The sequence below is a fragment of the Siphateles boraxobius genome, unplaced genomic scaffold (genome assembly GCF_051911475.1).
Source record: "Siphateles boraxobius isolate OS27281-9 unplaced genomic scaffold, OSU_SipBor_1 53, whole genome shotgun sequence".
Lineage (NCBI taxonomy): Eukaryota > Metazoa > Chordata > Actinopteri > Cypriniformes > Leuciscidae > Siphateles > Siphateles boraxobius.
This window is the reverse complement of record NW_027509175.1, coordinates 6,834,578-6,852,268: the sequence shown is the minus strand read 5'-3', so window position 1 is coordinate 6,852,268 and position 17,691 is coordinate 6,834,578. Positions and strand designations below refer to the sequence as shown.

Genomic DNA, 17,691 nt, shown 5'->3' with positions numbered 1-17,691 from the left:
CCTATTTCCACCAGAGAGCATTTATAGATCACTCATGATCCCTACTGAATACTGGATGACAGTGATGAAAAAAAAAATAGATATGAACTCACTCAGGGTGGAGCACAGGGCAGAAATTAGATTTTAAAGAGGACTGTTCAAAATGGTGTCTGATCTGCGTTACAAAATAATGAACAACAGAGATAAAGAAATATGAAAATATGATGCCGTAATATTTTCACCAACAAATATGTTGATGTAAATGTTTATTTATATATATATATTTTTTTTTTAAATTCCATTTAGAATGTGGCTAGGAGTGAAATTACAAATCGTAGTGATTATGATTAAGAAATAAATTGGTTACACTTTATTACGATGGTTCACTTTAGACATTCTACTAACTATATTAAGTAACTTTGCAACAACATGTCCGCTAACTCTCAGAGTATTTGTAGACTGTTAGTTTAAGGTTAGGTGTTAGGGTTCAGGTTAGTATAGAATAAGTTGACATGTAGTTGCATAGTTACTTATAGTCAGTAGAACGTCTTGTTGAAAAGTGTTACCAATGTATATCTAAGAACTCTTCTGAAACTGAACAACAATAAATAAGCCATATTTTAACATGAATTAACCATTCAAATGCATATACAGGAAATAAGACTTCCCTTTAACTAAATAAATAATAATTTCTCCTACCTGATCGAGTTTTTATGATTTCTCCGAATTCATCCTCAATACCTTCCTCCAATTGGTCCTGTAGGCTCACTGCTTCAGCCATGACATAAGATCCAAACTGCCGTTGAATCCCTCAATCCTGTAGTTTTATAAACAGAAAAAGAACAGACACACCAAGAGCCCACCAATGACGGGAATCACTGCCCTCTGAACAAACCGAAATTTTTGTGAATGACACGGGGACGAGACTGTCTGTGAACTGTTATGATAGGGGGAAACGAGCTGTTAAGGCATCCAGAGAAGCAGAGACAGGTGGCAAACTCTACTCGCCTTAAAATAGAGAGTTGGTATGAAGGCCCGCTTCATTTTACTCTTACGCACAAATACAGATTTTCCTAACAGTAAAGGATCAGTCAACAAATGACCAATAAATGCTCTTGCAAAAAAACCCTCAAGTTCACAGTTTTATCAAGCGTGACTTCCTACACTTAATTACAGCAACAGTCCCTCCGGAGCAATGTGGGGTTAAGTGTCTCGCCCAAAGACTCAATGGTTATAGCTCATAGATTACTCCCTTTGGGATTCGAATCTCCAAATCTTTAGTGACCAACCTTCGGAAGCTCAAACATGCTGCGTAACACAAGAATTAACCTCATTGGTTCCCTCACGTCAAGAGAACATGCTTGAGCTTCCGTTTAACACAACTGATGTGTGAGTTGATGAATGTTTATATGTGATTAAAAGCCTAAATTAAAACGGTTTATCATATAAAGTGATCAAGTCTCTTCAGACAATTTGGAATAAACCACTTAATTTATACAGATTCGTTTTATGATCTCTTTATAAACTTTTTGATGAGTCACAGAGTTGTCAATGGAGGGACAGAAAGCTCTGAGATTTCATTAAAGAGATCTTCATTTGTGTTCCGAACATAAACGAAAGCCTTACGGGTTTGGAAGTACATGATAGTGAGTAATATGAAAGTATTTTTATTTTTGGGTGTACTATCCCTTTCATATGCTTTAAAATATAATTGAGTCCTGTTGTGGTATAGCTGAATTTTCTGTATCAATTACTCCAGTCCTCAGTGTCACATGATCCTTTACAAATCATCCTAATATTCTGATTTGGTGCTACAAATGATAGTTCAACCAAAAATGAAGATTCTGTCATCATTTACTCACCCTCATGTTCTTCCAAACCTGTATGAATTTATTTCTTCAGCTGAACACAAATTAAAATATTTTGAAGCATGTGGGTAACCAAACAGTTGATGAACCCCATTGCCTTCCATAGTCCTCAGAATATCTTTTTTTTGGTTTTGTTTTTGAAGATAGAAATGTATACAAGTTTGGGACAACTTGAGGGTGAGTAAATGATGACAGAATTTTCATTTTTGGGTGAACTATCGTTTTAAGAAACATTTCTTATTATCATCAATGTTAAAAACAGTTCTGACTCTTTTTTGTGGAAAATGTTTTTTTTTCAGGATTCTTTGACGACTAGAAAATTCAAAAGAGCAGTATTTATTAGAAATAGAAATCTTTTGTAGCATTATAAACGTCTTTACTGCCACTTTTAATCAATTTGATGTATCCTTGCTGAATAAAAGTATGAATTTCTTTCAAAAAATATCTTACTGACTCCAATATATACAAGTTGATGATAAACCTTTCTTTCCTGAATCCTGTCCATGTTGCCTAGGTGCTGAACAATTTATTTCATTTTCATGAAAACCAAAGACAACCTTTTTTCTTTGAAATAGCATACACTGATAAATTATGCATAATAGGAATAGGAACCTGCATCAAGCTTTAATGCTGCATAGAAACACTTTGGGAGGTATTTTTCAATATATACGGTGTAGACTCATCAGTATGTGCACCCATATTGGATCTGACTCGTCTAAAACACCATTCTGATGCAAGAACACATTTCAGAAATATAAATAAAATTCAATTCTGCTTGATTATTGTAATGGCATGGGGAGTGTAAATAAGTAAACAGAATTCGCTGGCATGATATCAGTAAAATATTTGATCAAGGGGGAATAAGGCTTACACCAGTGTACTTTGTAATTCAGTTAATGGAATAAAAAAAAAAAAAAAAAAAGCCTGTCCGGCTCTTATGTCTTTGGGATTGTTTGCCTTCTGAAGGTCTTTTCAGAGAAAGAATAAATGAAATAAACAAAAACAATCTGTTGCCTACTCACAAAAGAGGCCACATAAACTAGCAGGAAACAGAATCATTAACATAAGAGCAATATAGCTCTAACTCAGTAAACATGTTTTGACATCCACAGGATGTTTTAAGCAGCCTGATCAAATTGATGAGAAGAGGAAAACAAAAAAATATCCAAAAATTGGTTTAATAAACAAGATACCTGCAATAGCACATCTTTCAATAATTGCAGCCTGAGAGCCATTGCAATCACAATATCAATATTTGGGTTCAAAAACTGCCAAACAAGTAGAGTGCATGCATAGAAATGCCTAATACTAAAACATTCTTAAACATTTTTACTATTAGAATTCATTGCTGTGTTTGCAAACAATCTAAAACATGTTCATTATCCAAAACCCCCACTGATTATTAGATGCATTTTGGGGTGAATCCAAGTTTGGCAGACTTTCAAGCTTTCTAAAATACCCAAAGCACAATAAAAGTAGTCCACACAACTCCTTTCAATTAGAAATGAGTCACATTACAAAAGCAAAGCTGTTTGCTAATGGCATTTCATGCTGAATCTAAATCCAAGCCTTTAAATAAACTGTTCTGTGCCCTGTAAGGTCAATTACTTTCATTAACATCTCTGTAATTGTCGAGGACATTCTTTTATAATGCAAATCACAGAATGATGTCAGCTGTGACGTAGTAATAAGCACTGTCTGTCAACCATAGCCAACTAGATTCCTCTTCATTCCCAATTTCCTGGACTGTGTCCAGATAGTATCATGTTCAGAGTTTCAGTGCTATAAAATCACACTAATGCTGTGTGAGAAACGACATGGACAGAGTAATTAAAGATCACTGAAGCAGGTCTGCCCATGGCATTTTGAGTTTTTTAAACTCACCCATTGCTTTAGAGGCTAAGCTAATGGGCATCTATTTCTTTGCTTCAAAGATTTATGTTCTTTGTGACTTCATGGCACTATACTTTGCGTTGACCTTGGTTGCATCATATAGTGAAGACAAAAATAAACAAGGTGTTATATAAAGTTACCTTGACAAGAAGTCAGGGATCCATCATTCCATGTATATCCAAGCAAATGATGTGGGACAACTGCCACTCAAAGTCTGTATGTTGGTTTTCAGTGCTACAAAGTCTTGCTGCAGAAGATGGATTCTGCAAACACGGTCAGTACCAACATTGTGCACTTTCAATATACTCTTAGTCTTATTGCACTCTGATGTTTTTCACTGTTACCTGGCTGCATTGCAGTAATGCTTGTGTACAGGAACATTTCTTCACTGTCAGTTTTTGTGCATCCTCTCTGAGATCAACAAAGCCCATCCATTTTTCTCCATGCAGTAGAAGTCTTGTCAAAGGTCAGCATCATTCCTAAAATCTTCTCCTGTGGTGTCGTGGCATTAAATCTTGATTACGTGACAGCTAGCTGACAGTAACAAATGATTACCTCTAAACAACAAAAGTCATTCTTCTGTTCACGTCTTTATAGGAGATTGCTGGTTGGGTTCGCGGCCAAACTAGCCTTTTGAAACATGATATACAAATGAACAGTTGCGGTTTGTTACCACCCTTTTTTGGAATGGCATGTAATGGTAAGGTAGTTATTTACCTTAAATTCTTGTAACAGGTTAGTTTCTGGCTTAATGCATAATTAAGCCAGAAACTAACCTGTTACAAGAATCCTATAAGAATCTCCTATTATTTATGATATTTCCATAAATTAAATGTTCCACATAGAAAATCATCCTCTTAACCAAGTCGCATAGACTTGGTTAAGAGGATGATTTTCTATGTGGAACATTTAATTTATGGAAATATCATTCAAACATTTCCAAACTTAAAACCATAATGAACATCCATATCAAGCAGAGCAAAAATGGGGGCCATGGAGCATCACTGCCATCGTTCACTCCAATCACCAAGATTCCCTGCATTCTTCTTCATATGTGATTATATTTAGTAGTAGTATACAGGGCTGATTTTTTTTTATTATTATCATATTCTAATAGTTGGATTCATAACAACAACAATAGAAAAGGATCCAATCATAATAATGGGCCAAGAAATGTAAAGAATGCGAGCAAACTTAATGTGGTTTGTGACTACATTTTTAATTATTATTTTTTGATTATACAAACGTCAATATATACAAACATTTAAAAGACTGAAAAGAAAAGAGTAAACAAGACTTGAGATTTTAGCACAGGAGATCATCGTGGATCTTCTTGAGGATTTTTGTCAGATAGTTCTTGGCTGGTTTGACTGATGAAAGGATGTCTTCAATTTGACTCAACCTACAGAAGACAGAAAGCACAAAACACGGGACACAAGAGTAACACAAAATTAACATTTTACGTGAAAACCTCAATAAAGTGAACATTATTGTAGCTGTTGGTAATATTTTCAGTTTCACGTGCCAAGGAACACTTGTCGATTAATGAGAAATTCTTTTTAAAATAGGATTTATTCAAATGTATTCAAAATATTGACACTTAGCACCAATGAGAATTGACCTATGGCTAAGCCACGCCCCCTCCACTCACTCGGACAAACAGTCAACGTTCGGTGACAGGCGCTATGGCAGCTGTCACAGTAAAAGACATTTCACAGGAGGCAATTGATGATTTTTGGAGACAGAAAGATTATATAGATTATATTTTGGTAGAAAGTTGCCTAAAATGTTGTGCTTCAATATGCAATTAATGGTTCATGATCAAATTAAATATGTACAGGTCTAAGTTGCATACGTTTCCAGGACAAGCCTTTTTACCATCTTTACCAAGAGTACCTCTCTGTTAGTTTGGTGCTACAGTATTTACATGAATCATTCAGAACAACATTGCTAACATTTGTCATCTCGGTTATTTACAGATACGTTAATGAAGCTAAGTGACATGATGCACAACGCAGATAGAAGCTAACGTTCAAATACGTTGTTGACTTATCTTAGAACAGATGGAGACATCCTTGTTTAATTTATCCACGTTTAGTTGGTGTTGTGGTCTACCGCATAACTTAATCCAGACACTTATCTCGGTTGAGATTTGGCTTGGGAAAGGGTAAAAAATACAAACCATCGCCCAGCCTCTCGGGATACCTAGTGTCGGAGTTGCATGTACCCTATGCACACCGTTTGACCATTTTAAACTTAAAATGACAAGAAAAAACATAAAAACGAATGAAAACTGACTAACTGCAATGCATTTCAATGGACGAGGATGCAGAGAATGTCAGAGTGTATTGGGTTAGCTATGCACACTATGATTGGCTCGCATCATCGCATTTGGAGGCGTGGCTTATAGGGGTGTGACGGTGAGGATATTTTCCCACCGGTTAATCGACGTGTGAAAACACCGGTAATACCGGTATCACCGGCGGGGGCTTTTTAAATCACTAATTTAAAGGCAAACGTAAAATGCGCGCGTTTGCAGGCATGCATAATTGGTGGTCGTGCGGAGCAACACTGTTTTGTTATTGTGCGCTGAATTGGCGCTAATTTGAAAACGAAACTAATTTGTTTTTACATCGCTTATAAAAAGCTGGTACAGCAGTGTGCACTTCACTTTTAAATTAGCGTCAATTCATCCTTCACATGGAGTTTGATGCGATCTGACAAATCAAAATCCACCATATTTTGTCCGACAAAGCAGTCAGGAGAGTTAGTAGATTAACGTCGGTGGATTTGAACTTGGCTTTAACTGAGGCAATCTCTCACGTCACGAAACATTAGAGCCACAAAACGGTAGGCCTATTTACTGTTTCATTTTCTTTGACTGACCAAATTTGAAAGTTGAGACTTTGTTTCATATTAAATATTACCTGATCGGTCCTGTCTGTCAGCGCGTTGTCAGTGTCCTTGTAGGCTACATGAGTTGCACGTATAAAATGAAGTTAACGAACAAACATGATCCATCAGGAAACGCCATAGATCGCTGAATTTCACTGCACTTCATGAAGAGTTTTTCTTTTGCGTGAAGAAGCCGCTCGACGGAGATGTGTTAAAAGAGTGCATTCATGATTATTAGGATACCGGTAAAATAATCATCCTGAATCTGAGTGTCTGAGTGAGTAATTTACTCTCGTTCTATGATTAACATGAGTGACACTTGAAGACCAGCCGCTGCTGACAGAGACGCGATCTGACACACGTCCCATTTTCTCACAAATCTCTACGTTAATTTAAGACTTTATTTAAATTAATTAATACTGCTCTTATGAGGACACTCAACAAAACGGACATTTTGGCATAAACTCGATACTGACGCGCGTCTTTTCTGTGGGTCGCGCGTGTGTGTAATAGGCAGGACTCATAGCGCGGTCTCTCTAATCTTGTCGCGCTTAAAAGCATTCACATTAATAAGAGCGTGATCATACAACGCTAGTCAACGGGTGACAGAAAAAAACGGATACGGTGTAATTACGTTAAATATTTGAATGCTTTAAAAAAAATTTTTTTGTTTTTTCACCGCGGTGTCGCAGTGGGCAAGTGATGAAACCGGTGTTGCGACTGAACACCGTGTAACACCGACTACCGTAGCAAGCCTAGTGGCTTAGCCATAGATCATTTGCATTTAGACTAAAATATAAAAGTAAAATTGGTTTGTGGTGAAGCGGAAACTTGGAAAGCTGTTGTGTTTCACTAAACGCTGCCTAGAGACTTCACAATATTTCTGTCTAATAAAAATTCTTTCTTATGACGGTGATGTTATCTCCACTCAGAAAGCCAGATAACATTTAAACGCATTGTGATCTAAAAATGTGAATTGCTTTCAAACCTTGTATTCCCCATGTGTTTTTTGAAGTCCTGTATGTGAAGTGGTCCAAAGGGATAGTCTGGAGTGACCATCAGACTTAACTCAAACTTTTCAAATGCTTTCAGGCTTGAGAAGACAATATGAACTCTGAAAAAGTAAAAACAATAACAAAGAAGAGAGAGAGGGAGAAAAAAAATTGTCATCATGAATACAATCTTTCTTAAAAGCAGGAGTCTTCAAGTAGGCACATTTCAAATTTTTCAAAAACCTTGACACGTTTCAAAAGGGAAATGTCACAACTGGAATCTATGTCATACACATAAGCACCACAGCTCAAAAGGCCAAGGAAAAGTGCACGAGTAGTAAGCTAGTAAATGTGCACTGAAAGGTGTAACCTACTGTGTGTCCATACAGTTGATCCTCAGGATGCGAAGCTTCAATCCTCCCCACTTCTTCAGCCGGTGAATCTCCTCACCTAAGAGCCTGAGACGACTCACCACCAAACTAATGTCATGAAGCAGCTGTTGAGAAATGACCCGACAACACTGAGACTTCTCATCTTGTTCTTGTATTTTCTCAAAAACCTTTGTAGCAAAACAATGTCTATAAATATTTTAGATACTTTCATTTAAATATTAATTTACAATGTACATGCTTACCTCTGGTATATGTCGGGTAGTTGGGTACCTCTTTGTCCATTGAGTTTGAGACTGACAGTATAGTGCGAGTAACTTGTGAACCATGCTTGCATGACACTCAGACTTTTCCACTTTAAAAAAAAAAAAGGAAAGAAAAAAGTAATCATCAGGAAAAAAATTTATATGAAGTGGATTTTGAATATTTAATAATAAATAAATACATAAATAAAATGAAAAGATAAGCTGATTTATTGTTCACTTACCATCCAGCTGCAACTGAAAGCATACATCTACACTTCGCTCCACATCCTCAGTCATCCATTCTGTTTCTAATAGACATGAGAGTATTTTATGCTACTGTTAAATGTGATAACTATGAAAAGGCATTAGGAGTAATTATAAATGATAATTAACTCACCAGCAGGTACTTGCAGGTTCACCTGCAGATGCACAGTGTTGTGAAGGAAGGTAAACAAGGCCCCCCTTTCATCTGCCGCATCAAGACGCCACTCGTTCAAACTGAAAGACAAATCATCATGCCTTCAGCACAATATCTATTTACATAGCAAAATATATGGGATAGGTATAGTGGTACAAATAAATAAATCTTTCACCTACCGAACCAAACATCTAGTAATTTCTAGTATAGCATTTGTTTTTGTCACATGATGCCAAAGTGCCACTACAAAGGATTTTAAACAAAAGCGGGAAAAAACCTGTTCAAGGTTGCCAGGTGACTTTTAAGGCTAGTTGATTCTCCTCGCAGCTTTTCCTGTTGGCCCTCCAAAGTCCTAAGCTGAATCTCCAGCTCACTAATTTCCCTGAAATGATAAGCTTTTTCAGCATTCAGCAAAAATCTGTATCTTAAACATTCCTTATGGTGTGGATAGACGAACATACCTCTCCTTCACAGTGATATCTGAATTAAGCCTTTTCAAATCTGTCAGTAGAGAGGGAAAAACACAGACAAACCATTATATCTTTCTTAGCTTGACAAAGCTGCAAAATTCAATAGTATAGAAGTAAACTTACCCTCTTCCTTGGCTTTTAAGGCTGGTCTGGTTTGAGAAGCATCAAGATGATCTCCCATGATCATGGCCTCTACAGTTGCAAGTTCTAGTGTAGAAGAAGCAGTGTGTTATTTCACTATGATTATGTGGACATTTATATTACATACATTCAAACATGAAACAGAGCAGAGAAAAAATCCATACCAGTTTCTAAATCATTAATGCACCCATCCAAGTCTTCCATAATTCCATCTGTCTCTTTGATTTTAGATATCAGGCTTTGCTTTGCATCCTAATTGTATAAGGGAAATTCAGATACACAGCAGTTAAGGCTTTTAGTTCATGTCGGTTAGCACTGAGGCCCTCTAATAAAATAAAAAGTTAATAAAAGATATATGCAAAAATAACATTTAGCAGATAAATGTATCTAAAATGAACAATCCTTTCTTCTGGGAAAACAGACTGAAAATACTGATGATCTTGCACTTACTAATTATGTCCAATAAAATACTAGCAGCAGTAAATCAAGTTTATGGCTGTGATTTTTATTTTTTATTATAAAAAAAGGTAGAGTCCTTCATTTTGCCCTTTCCAATTACGGTTTTCATTGGAAATGTGGAATCAACAAATCATCAACAAATCTCTTAGGGTCTATGTATCAGAATTTCTCTAATCTGGATGTTAAGATGAGAAACAAAGAGGAATTTTTTGATTAAAGAATAGTTTTACTTTTCAACGTTTCAAAATAAACAAAAATGCCTTTACCTGTGTAGATCTAATGAGCTCGGAGTACAAGACTCCTTTAATTTCATGAGAATGTGCCTTGCTTCTCTTTCCAAAGTAAAGTCTTCGCTCTTTCAACTTGGATCCAAAGCTTTTTAACTGAGGAAAACGAACAAGCATGAAGACTTCTCAAAGATGAACGCTATATGCTAGGATTTTATTGATTTAACATAAAATGCCTCAAAATTGGCTATAAAAACAACATACTTGTTCTTTAGAGAGAGTGCATATCTGTTGCTGAAGGGCTCCATTGATGCATCCCAGGGATTTCTCTTGTTCAGGCATTTGTTCTTTAAGTCTATGGAGAAATTAGTTTCACAAAATAATTCACAAAAATAGTTTGTCAGTTAAAAACACACACACAAAAAAAAATCTGCAGTGAGTGTCTTACAGCATTATCAAAACCAGACTAGTACGTACCTTTCCACTATCTCTGTGAGGTTCTTACAGTCTTGCTCATACACTCTCTGCTTGGGATGGTATATGTATTTCTCTTTGAGCAAATCTTCCATTGTGCGTGTATCACCAGCCCTACACTGAAAAAGGAAAAATGTGTTAAAAACTGTCACATATTATGTTCATAAAGAGAGCCAGACCACTTACACTGTCAGGAAGAGCACTTGCTCTAGATCTGTGGATGACGAAGTTGATACCAAAGTGGCTTAGGAACTCATTCACTGTGATGCTTCCGTCCTCAAGTTTCTGGAAATACAAGAATGAGATAAACACCCAGATTTGTATATTTTCAAAAGAAAATGTAAGTGGTCTTGCACATGCAAAAGATGTAAGGGTGCACAAGCACACCTTCCCTAAACAAAAGCACACAATTTAACGTATTATTGATGTCCGTCGTATTTATAGTCTGGGACAAGTTACACAGCAAAGTGTAATACCTTGGGTTAGAGGTTTGTTAAGATCCTGAACAACCACCATAGTGGATACACAATAAACAAAAAAATCCTTCTAATATGGGAGATAATGTGTGGGTGAATACTGCTACCTTGTTGAAATCAAATACATTATCCAGCGTCCCATCCATATGAGAGTCAAACTGCGAGTATCTGAGAGCTGTAAAGCAGATCACATTTTCTTTAAAAAAAAAAAAAAACCATTGAAAAATTCTTAATTTTTTGCATAAGTGCATAAACAGTTCACCGTGTCTGAGAACTGACACAACCAACTCACTGGATTCAGAGACTCCTGTATCTTCAGTTTTCTTTGCCTTGGGATTTTGAGCAGCATGCCTTGTAAAATTACCTTCCCACTGTACAGCAGCTTCATGACAGTCAGGCCCCTGAGGAGACAGAATCTCAGGCATTAGCATAATAATGCACAATCGAGCCCACGCTTAACACTTTATTACAGAACAACCTCTGAGCATGTAGCAGGAAATACCAAGCAATCAAAGTATTAAACTAAAAATTTATATTTTGTTCATACCATGTCAGAGATGTAGGCTTTCTTGGTTTGTTCTGATGTAATATGATCTTCCTCTGGATAAGGCCTTTTAAAACATGGACTCGTGCTCGTACCTGACTCAAAGACATCATCCTCAAAAAGCTCTTCATTTATAGGCACAGCCAAAGAACCATCCAGTTCATCTTGCTTGTTAATTGGCCAATTTTCAAGACTCCCTGATATATCTTCTTCACTGCTCATTTCAGGAAACTCTTCGTCATTAATATTGACTGTTTTAAAGTTGCTATTTTGTTCAACAACATCAAAATGTTTCTCTAGTTGTAGATTTCGTAAATCATTTGTACGTATGGTCACAGTTTTGTTTGGAGTTACAGTTGTATTTCGTTTCGGTAGTTTTGGCACAATACCACACAATGACAACCTTGATGAGAATGGCTTTTTAAGACTAAAAGGCGTGGTCTTCTCATTTTTCTGCTTAACATTAGGCGTGACATTTGAAGCTGGCTCAGAAGAAATTTCAGTTTCACGATGCTCTTTAAGGGAAATCTCTGGGAAGGAACTAGAAGGCAGAGGTGCAGTTGTGCTTCCTGTCATCACTTTTTGGTCTTCCTGGATACGTCGTGAAATATTTTGAAGCTCCATTTGAAAATCTGCTAGACTTCTCCGTCTTGCTTTTGCAGGTTTTAGTTCTTCTTTACTGAAGGAATCAGCAACGGACTCATTTGAGGAGGAACCTTCATGTTGGACTGAGCTTGTACTTTGTTCCTTGTTAGGCCGAAGACCTTGAGTCTCCTCTTCATTTCTAGAACCATTGGAAGTGTTTATATTGGCTTCTCTCTGGTCAAACGAAACACTTTTCTCCATTTCAATGGTCATTGTTAGGGTCTTTTTAATCTGCATGTCGTTTTCGTCATCAGTCGTCATCACATTGCTTGGATGTGCCATTTCGCAGTATTTGTTCACTTGCAAGTCAGCAGGGTCATATGACATTGTCTCTGCGTTGTTGCATTTAAGGTTTTTGCCATCAAGATCAGAAACATGTTTTGAGGGGAAGACATGGTTAATAGCACACTTGGCAGATTCAATCACCTCATTTTGTTCTTCACTTGACACTGTGCATCTATAAACAGATGTTGATGCCCTAAGTGCACTTTCATTTGCTTTGATCTCTGAAACACTTGCTGCCAATGTGCTTCTTGAGTCAACTACAATTGTGTTGCATCCTGTTAATTCCATTTCATCATAAACACAGGGGATAGCTATATTGGATGCACTGGCTTGACATGTCAGTTTCATGCAGTCAGACTCATCCAGCCTTTGACAGCTTTGTGCTGTAGGTAACCGATTACTCTCATGCTTCCTTTCCTTATTGGATAGAAAGCTCTTTAACATGATATTTCCGGTGAGTGCCTGGGTTATCTCCATATCGTCAACATCATGACTGGAGAATGTAGATACAGGGTTCAAACTATTCCTTGATTTACTGAACGGTTTGCCGTATTCAGCCTCAAGCACAACAGTCTGAGTCTGACATTGTGTCATGTCCATGTCAGCAAGGTTGGAGAAATTGGTCTGACAGTTATCAGTTTCAGCGTTTTCAGGATAAGACATCAAGGACACCATCCTTGCTCCTGACTTTCTTGGAGTCATTAAAGCTTTTTGCTTTCGCTCACTGACTGGTGCCATATGTACTTCAGTCATCTCCATAGGTGCAACAACAGTTATAGTTTGATTAGCGGAGAATGGTACTGTACCTGTATCAGCACTTCCTAAACAGGCCCGGTTTGAGTCAATGTTCATAGGAGGCCAATTATTCCTTGAGTTGCTTAATGGTTTGTCTCCACTGACCTGTTTAGCCTCTGGAAAAATAGATTGACACTCTGTCATCTCCATATCATCAGAATTTGCAGTTTGGGCAATGGAGAGGTGGGCTGATTTGTTGTGATCCAATATCTCTTTATTTCCAACCAAATTAAAACAGGACATTTTGCTTCCACTGGATATTGGATGCAGAGCTTCCTCCTTGATAATTCCTGCATGCTCATCTTCTTGAACAGTTCTGGATACAGACACAAGAGAGAAACTCTTCCTTGAGTTGCTAAATGGCTTGTTTCCACTTGATGGTTTGGCCTCGAAAACAACAGCCTGTGACTGAGTCTTCTCTGTAACATCATTATTAGCCGTTGGAGCTATCAAGTTGTTGCCAGATTTGTTTTGATCCACTATTTCTCCATTTCCAAAAGCATCAAGAGTGGACATACGGCTTCGTTTGGGAAACAGAATGTCCTCTTTTTCTTGAATAGATACATCTAAAGCCCCAGTAATCTCCATATCATCAAAATTAGCAGTTTTGACTATTGAGAGATTGCTCTGAAAACAACCAGTTATGTTTTGATCTGTTGCCTCCCCATTTCCAATCACATTAAAGGATGACATCCTTCTTACTTTGGGAATTGGAGACTGAGATTGCTCCTTCATATTCAGTGTGTGGTCTTTTTCTTGAACGGCTAAATCAAATGCCCCTGTCATCTCCATCGGAATGTCCTCCTCAGAGAAAGAATGTGATCTATTGCGATCTAGAGCAGCCTGGACATTGTGAGTGATATTTCCTGTAACTTTAACACTTTCTTGATTTTCAGAAATGGAGGATGCAAGAGGATGAGCATCATATTTGGTTTCAACTACAACTGTGTGACTCATGGTTGTTTCTATATCGTCATCTTTAACAAATGTAACACGGGATCGTCTCCGTTGAAGGCCCTGACCCTTGCCACCTGGATGTTGCTTCAATAAAAAAGATGGTAAGTGATTCTCCTTATCAATTTCCATTTCGCTTGTATTGGCTGAACAGAAGACAGTTTCAAGCTCATTTTCTGAATTTGGGGGCTTAATGGTGTTTACAGTGGGTAAGCACATACCGGCGAGAAAAGCACTAAAGTCTGGGTCTGTTGCAGCTTTTTTACTCTCTGCTTTTGCTTCACGTGGCAAACCCTTCTGACTTGCAACATTCTGATCACCACAGACTGTCTGAGCCACTTTGAAGCTACAATCTGAGTTTGGTTCTTCTTCAATTTCATAATCCTTATCAATTGTGATTGTGTGACTTTGAGTAATATCCATGTATCCAGTATTCTCTCCGAGCAGCATTGTTCTATCCACACAGTCATCTTGTAAGACTGGATCAGAGAAGAAATTCTCCTACAATTTGAGAAAGGTAATAATAATCAGCATGTGTCAAGACAAGGTGGGTTTCATTGAGACATTAATACAAAAACTCAGTAGTAGGTACTGACTATCATCAAATAGCATTGTATGCTCAAACACTCCAAATTAAATGTCTGTGGCAGCATATCCTTACTTAATCAGGGATGTCATAAACTGCAGAAGTCTGAAAATTCATGATATTTTTGCCTCTGCAGCCTTAGATTAGTATTTACCTTATGCTGGGATAGATAAAGAGGAGTGTTCAACAATGTTTCCAGGCCTGAAAGAAATGGAAAGGTTTAGTGGTTCACTCTTTGACAATGAGAATAATTTTCAGGAATTATGTAAATACAAGCATTAGATCAATAGATTATGTTACAGTAAACAACATTTATGCAATTATGCATAGGCTAAGTGAACACTCTAATTTTGAATAATAACACATGCAATGCGAACAAGGTTGGAGAACAATGGTCCCAATTGGTCAGCAATATTTGACCATTTTTCTTGAAAACTACCTTTGATTTGGTGATTTCCCTCATCAACAAAACACAGAAGCCTGTCATTAGAGGAAAAAATAAAGTTACAGATTTTCATATATCTTCATGTGGATACACACAACCATCAAACATGTTTAAACTTGAACAACATGTCAGTTAGAAAACAATGAAATAGTATAATCTATTACTTACTTTTCATCTGGTCTATCTCCTGATAAATTTAACAGAACACAGTAAAGCAAATAACAGTCTGTCAGTGTTTTATATATGCAAGTTGCAACAGAAATATTTTATACTTTTCATTTGACAGAACTTGTACACATAATCCTAAACCATAACTCTCCAATAAAATCACATAAAAACTAGAACAAGTTAAAAACAAGAAACATTTAAACAAGTAAACTGCTCAGTGCTCACCAACATGTGTGTTTTGTATGGATGCCAGAACAGGAGATTCACTTTTCACATCTCTGTGAAATTTTAAACATCGTAAATTAACAATCTAAATAGGCCTATATTTAGTTTCAACGTTATTTTGGGTCAACATTATTGCACTTACTTTGTAAAGACTCGAACATTATTTGTAGTGGCAAAACTCACTCTTCGGGAAATTCTCTTCTTCTCTACAGGTTTGGCAATTTCCTCCTTCATAAACATTCACATAGTAAAATACATTTTTTTTTAAAGAATAAAGCAAAAAAAAAAAAAAAAAAAAGGTTTTTGTACCTTAATCACCTTTTGTTCCTCTTGCTCAGATCCAAGTACTTTCATAGATGTCCGAGAAGCTTTTAAAATCTGTCAGAGGACAATCAAGAGGAACTATTTACTGTTTTCAGACAATTAGAAATGTATAAACACTGTGAAGACACTTTCAGGCTGCAATAGAGTGAATACAGGTAAATTGGGACACTTAACCTTAATCACCTATCATTATTGTGTAGGCTTTAGGCTATATTCTTACATTACTAAAAATCAGTATTAAGGTCATCCTAAACTAGTATGTGACGATCGTGAAGCCATTTGGATTATACTTTAAAAACAACAGAAAGGATAAATCATCAGAAAGTGTCAAATTTTCACAACATACTGGATACTTACCGAAGAAAGTCTCCTTTTGGATTTCACTGCCTCATTACTGGAAAAAGTAGCAGAATTAGTTACACAAGTTTTTTTTTTTTGGATAACCTATAATGAAATTTACCAGGAAAGAAAACCATTTACTTCATAAACACACATATTCACAAAAGCATTAAGGAGATACTTTTATCCAATGACTTGCAAATAGAGAACATCGAAAGCAATTTGTCATATTCATAGTGCACAACGCCACGGTAAAATGTGAGTTAGATTAGTATACAAGTTTAAGAAGATTATTTTGCATTTTCAAAAAATGGCAGTCATTTTATGAATAACAAATGTTCAACTCAAAGCAAAAGGCTACTCATATAAATGCTTCTTTACATATATTGCATTTACACAAGCATCAAGCATTATATAAGATATTAAAGAAAGACTCACTAAGAGTTTACTTACACTATTACTTGCCGCTTATAATAAATGAAAAGTTGGTGACAAGCAATCTGAGCAGTTTTCCTCAATCATACCACCACGATGTGACAGCAGGCTAAGTTACTGAACCCTGAATGCTTAATATGCTAAAATATTAGACTTGTTTTAGGTGTGAGCTCATAAATACAAATAAAATATTTTTGTCATTTGCATGAGAGCAATGCAAATGGAAATTTATTAATGATGCATCAAAACGTTAACTGAACTCTGTAACGTTATTCAGTTTGAACTGACGCTCCCAACAGCAAAACACATCACATAAGTTAACCTTTGAACATTTAGGACATGCGCGGACCGAAACAATCATTTTTATTTTTTGATAAAACATTACAGATTCACACACAAAATCAACTTACCCTGAATTCAGCGGCTCCATCTTTAATGCATGTGCATAATACAGCGCACTAAATCCAAATTAAAAGTGAGACACACTATAAAGTAACCTGAAATGAAACATAAAATAAACAAATAACACGTTTGGGTGATTTGTTTTAATTACTCTAGACTAAATATTATCTACATTACAGTAACAGTTCTGTATTCCTCAAGTTTTGTCGAATCCAGTGACAGTGTGTGTGTGTAACAGTTAGCACTAACGTTATTTTGTCTGTCAGACGAGACATTCATACGCTCATAACAACAGCAACATTACGCTAAAGAAAACAAACATCCCTCGATATTTCAACGAGTTTAAAACATGTGTTACTCTCATAAATGCCATCGCACGACTGATTTGCAGTTGAAAAAATTATAATTAAAGCACAATACCTAAAAGTAAGTCCCCTCCATTCGCTGCTTGTCTTTTTTTTCTTCGCAAAATTTGAAATCAACCGCCGCGTCTCTTCCTCACGATTTAGTGACTTTGACGTGAGGCATGAGACCAGACACGCTGCTCTCGCGTCCTCTAGTGGAGCGGATGATAATATTTTTAACCATTTAAATAAAATTATATAAAATCTTTCGCGT

The 17,691-nt window shown here is 36.6% G+C and overlaps 2 protein-coding genes across 9 annotated transcripts in view; both read right to left on the bottom strand.

Moving 5' to 3' along the window:
* Window positions 1–913, bottom strand: part of dmd (dystrophin) — a 114,131-nt gene extending 113,218 nt beyond the window's left edge. For all 8 annotated transcript variants that reach the window (XM_077205211.1, XM_077205207.1, XM_077205212.1 and 5 more), the window contains exon 1: window positions 679–913. In XM_077205211.1, coding sequence (XP_077061326.1) covers window positions 679–760 — 82 coding nt within the window. In that variant the 5' untranslated portion in view covers window positions 761–913. The remainder of the gene's footprint in view (window positions 1–678) is intronic.
* A 4,027-nt stretch (window positions 914–4,940) lies between these two features.
* Window positions 4,941–17,580, bottom strand: knl1 (kinetochore scaffold 1). Its single transcript, XM_077205199.1, has 26 exons — window positions 17,494–17,580; window positions 17,082–17,129; window positions 16,255–16,291; window positions 15,883–15,951; window positions 15,716–15,801; window positions 15,574–15,626; window positions 15,349–15,367; window positions 15,175–15,215; window positions 14,890–14,936; window positions 11,474–14,650; window positions 11,219–11,327; window positions 11,034–11,101; window positions 10,637–10,735; window positions 10,454–10,569; window positions 10,241–10,331; window positions 10,016–10,132; window positions 9,455–9,542; window positions 9,273–9,356; window positions 9,141–9,180; window positions 8,957–9,061; window positions 8,659–8,759; window positions 8,504–8,569; window positions 8,262–8,371; window positions 8,002–8,123; window positions 7,624–7,749; window positions 4,941–5,142 (listed from the first exon to the last, which is right to left on the bottom strand). Exons 2-26 carry the CDS (start codon window positions 17,099–17,101, stop codon window positions 5,046–5,048), a joined length of 5,088 nt encoding a protein of 1,695 aa, XP_077061314.1. The 5' UTR covers window positions 17,102–17,129; window positions 17,494–17,580; the 3' UTR covers window positions 4,941–5,045.
* Window positions 17,581–17,691: the final 111 nt, after the last annotated feature.

Excerpts from the sequence above, each read along its gene's own strand:
- knl1 (XM_077205199.1), bottom strand. The coding sequence starts at position 17,101 with ATGGAGCCGCTGAATTCAGG. Across the intron at positions 15,952-16,254 it reads CCAAAAGGAGACTTTCTTCG|ATTTTAAAAGCTTCTCGGAC; the intron begins GTAAGTATCCAG and ends GTCCTCTGACAG. Across the intron at positions 15,802-15,882 it reads AGGAACAAAAGGTGATTAAG|GAGGAAATTGCCAAACCTGT; the intron begins GTACAAAAACCT and ends ATGTTTATGAAG.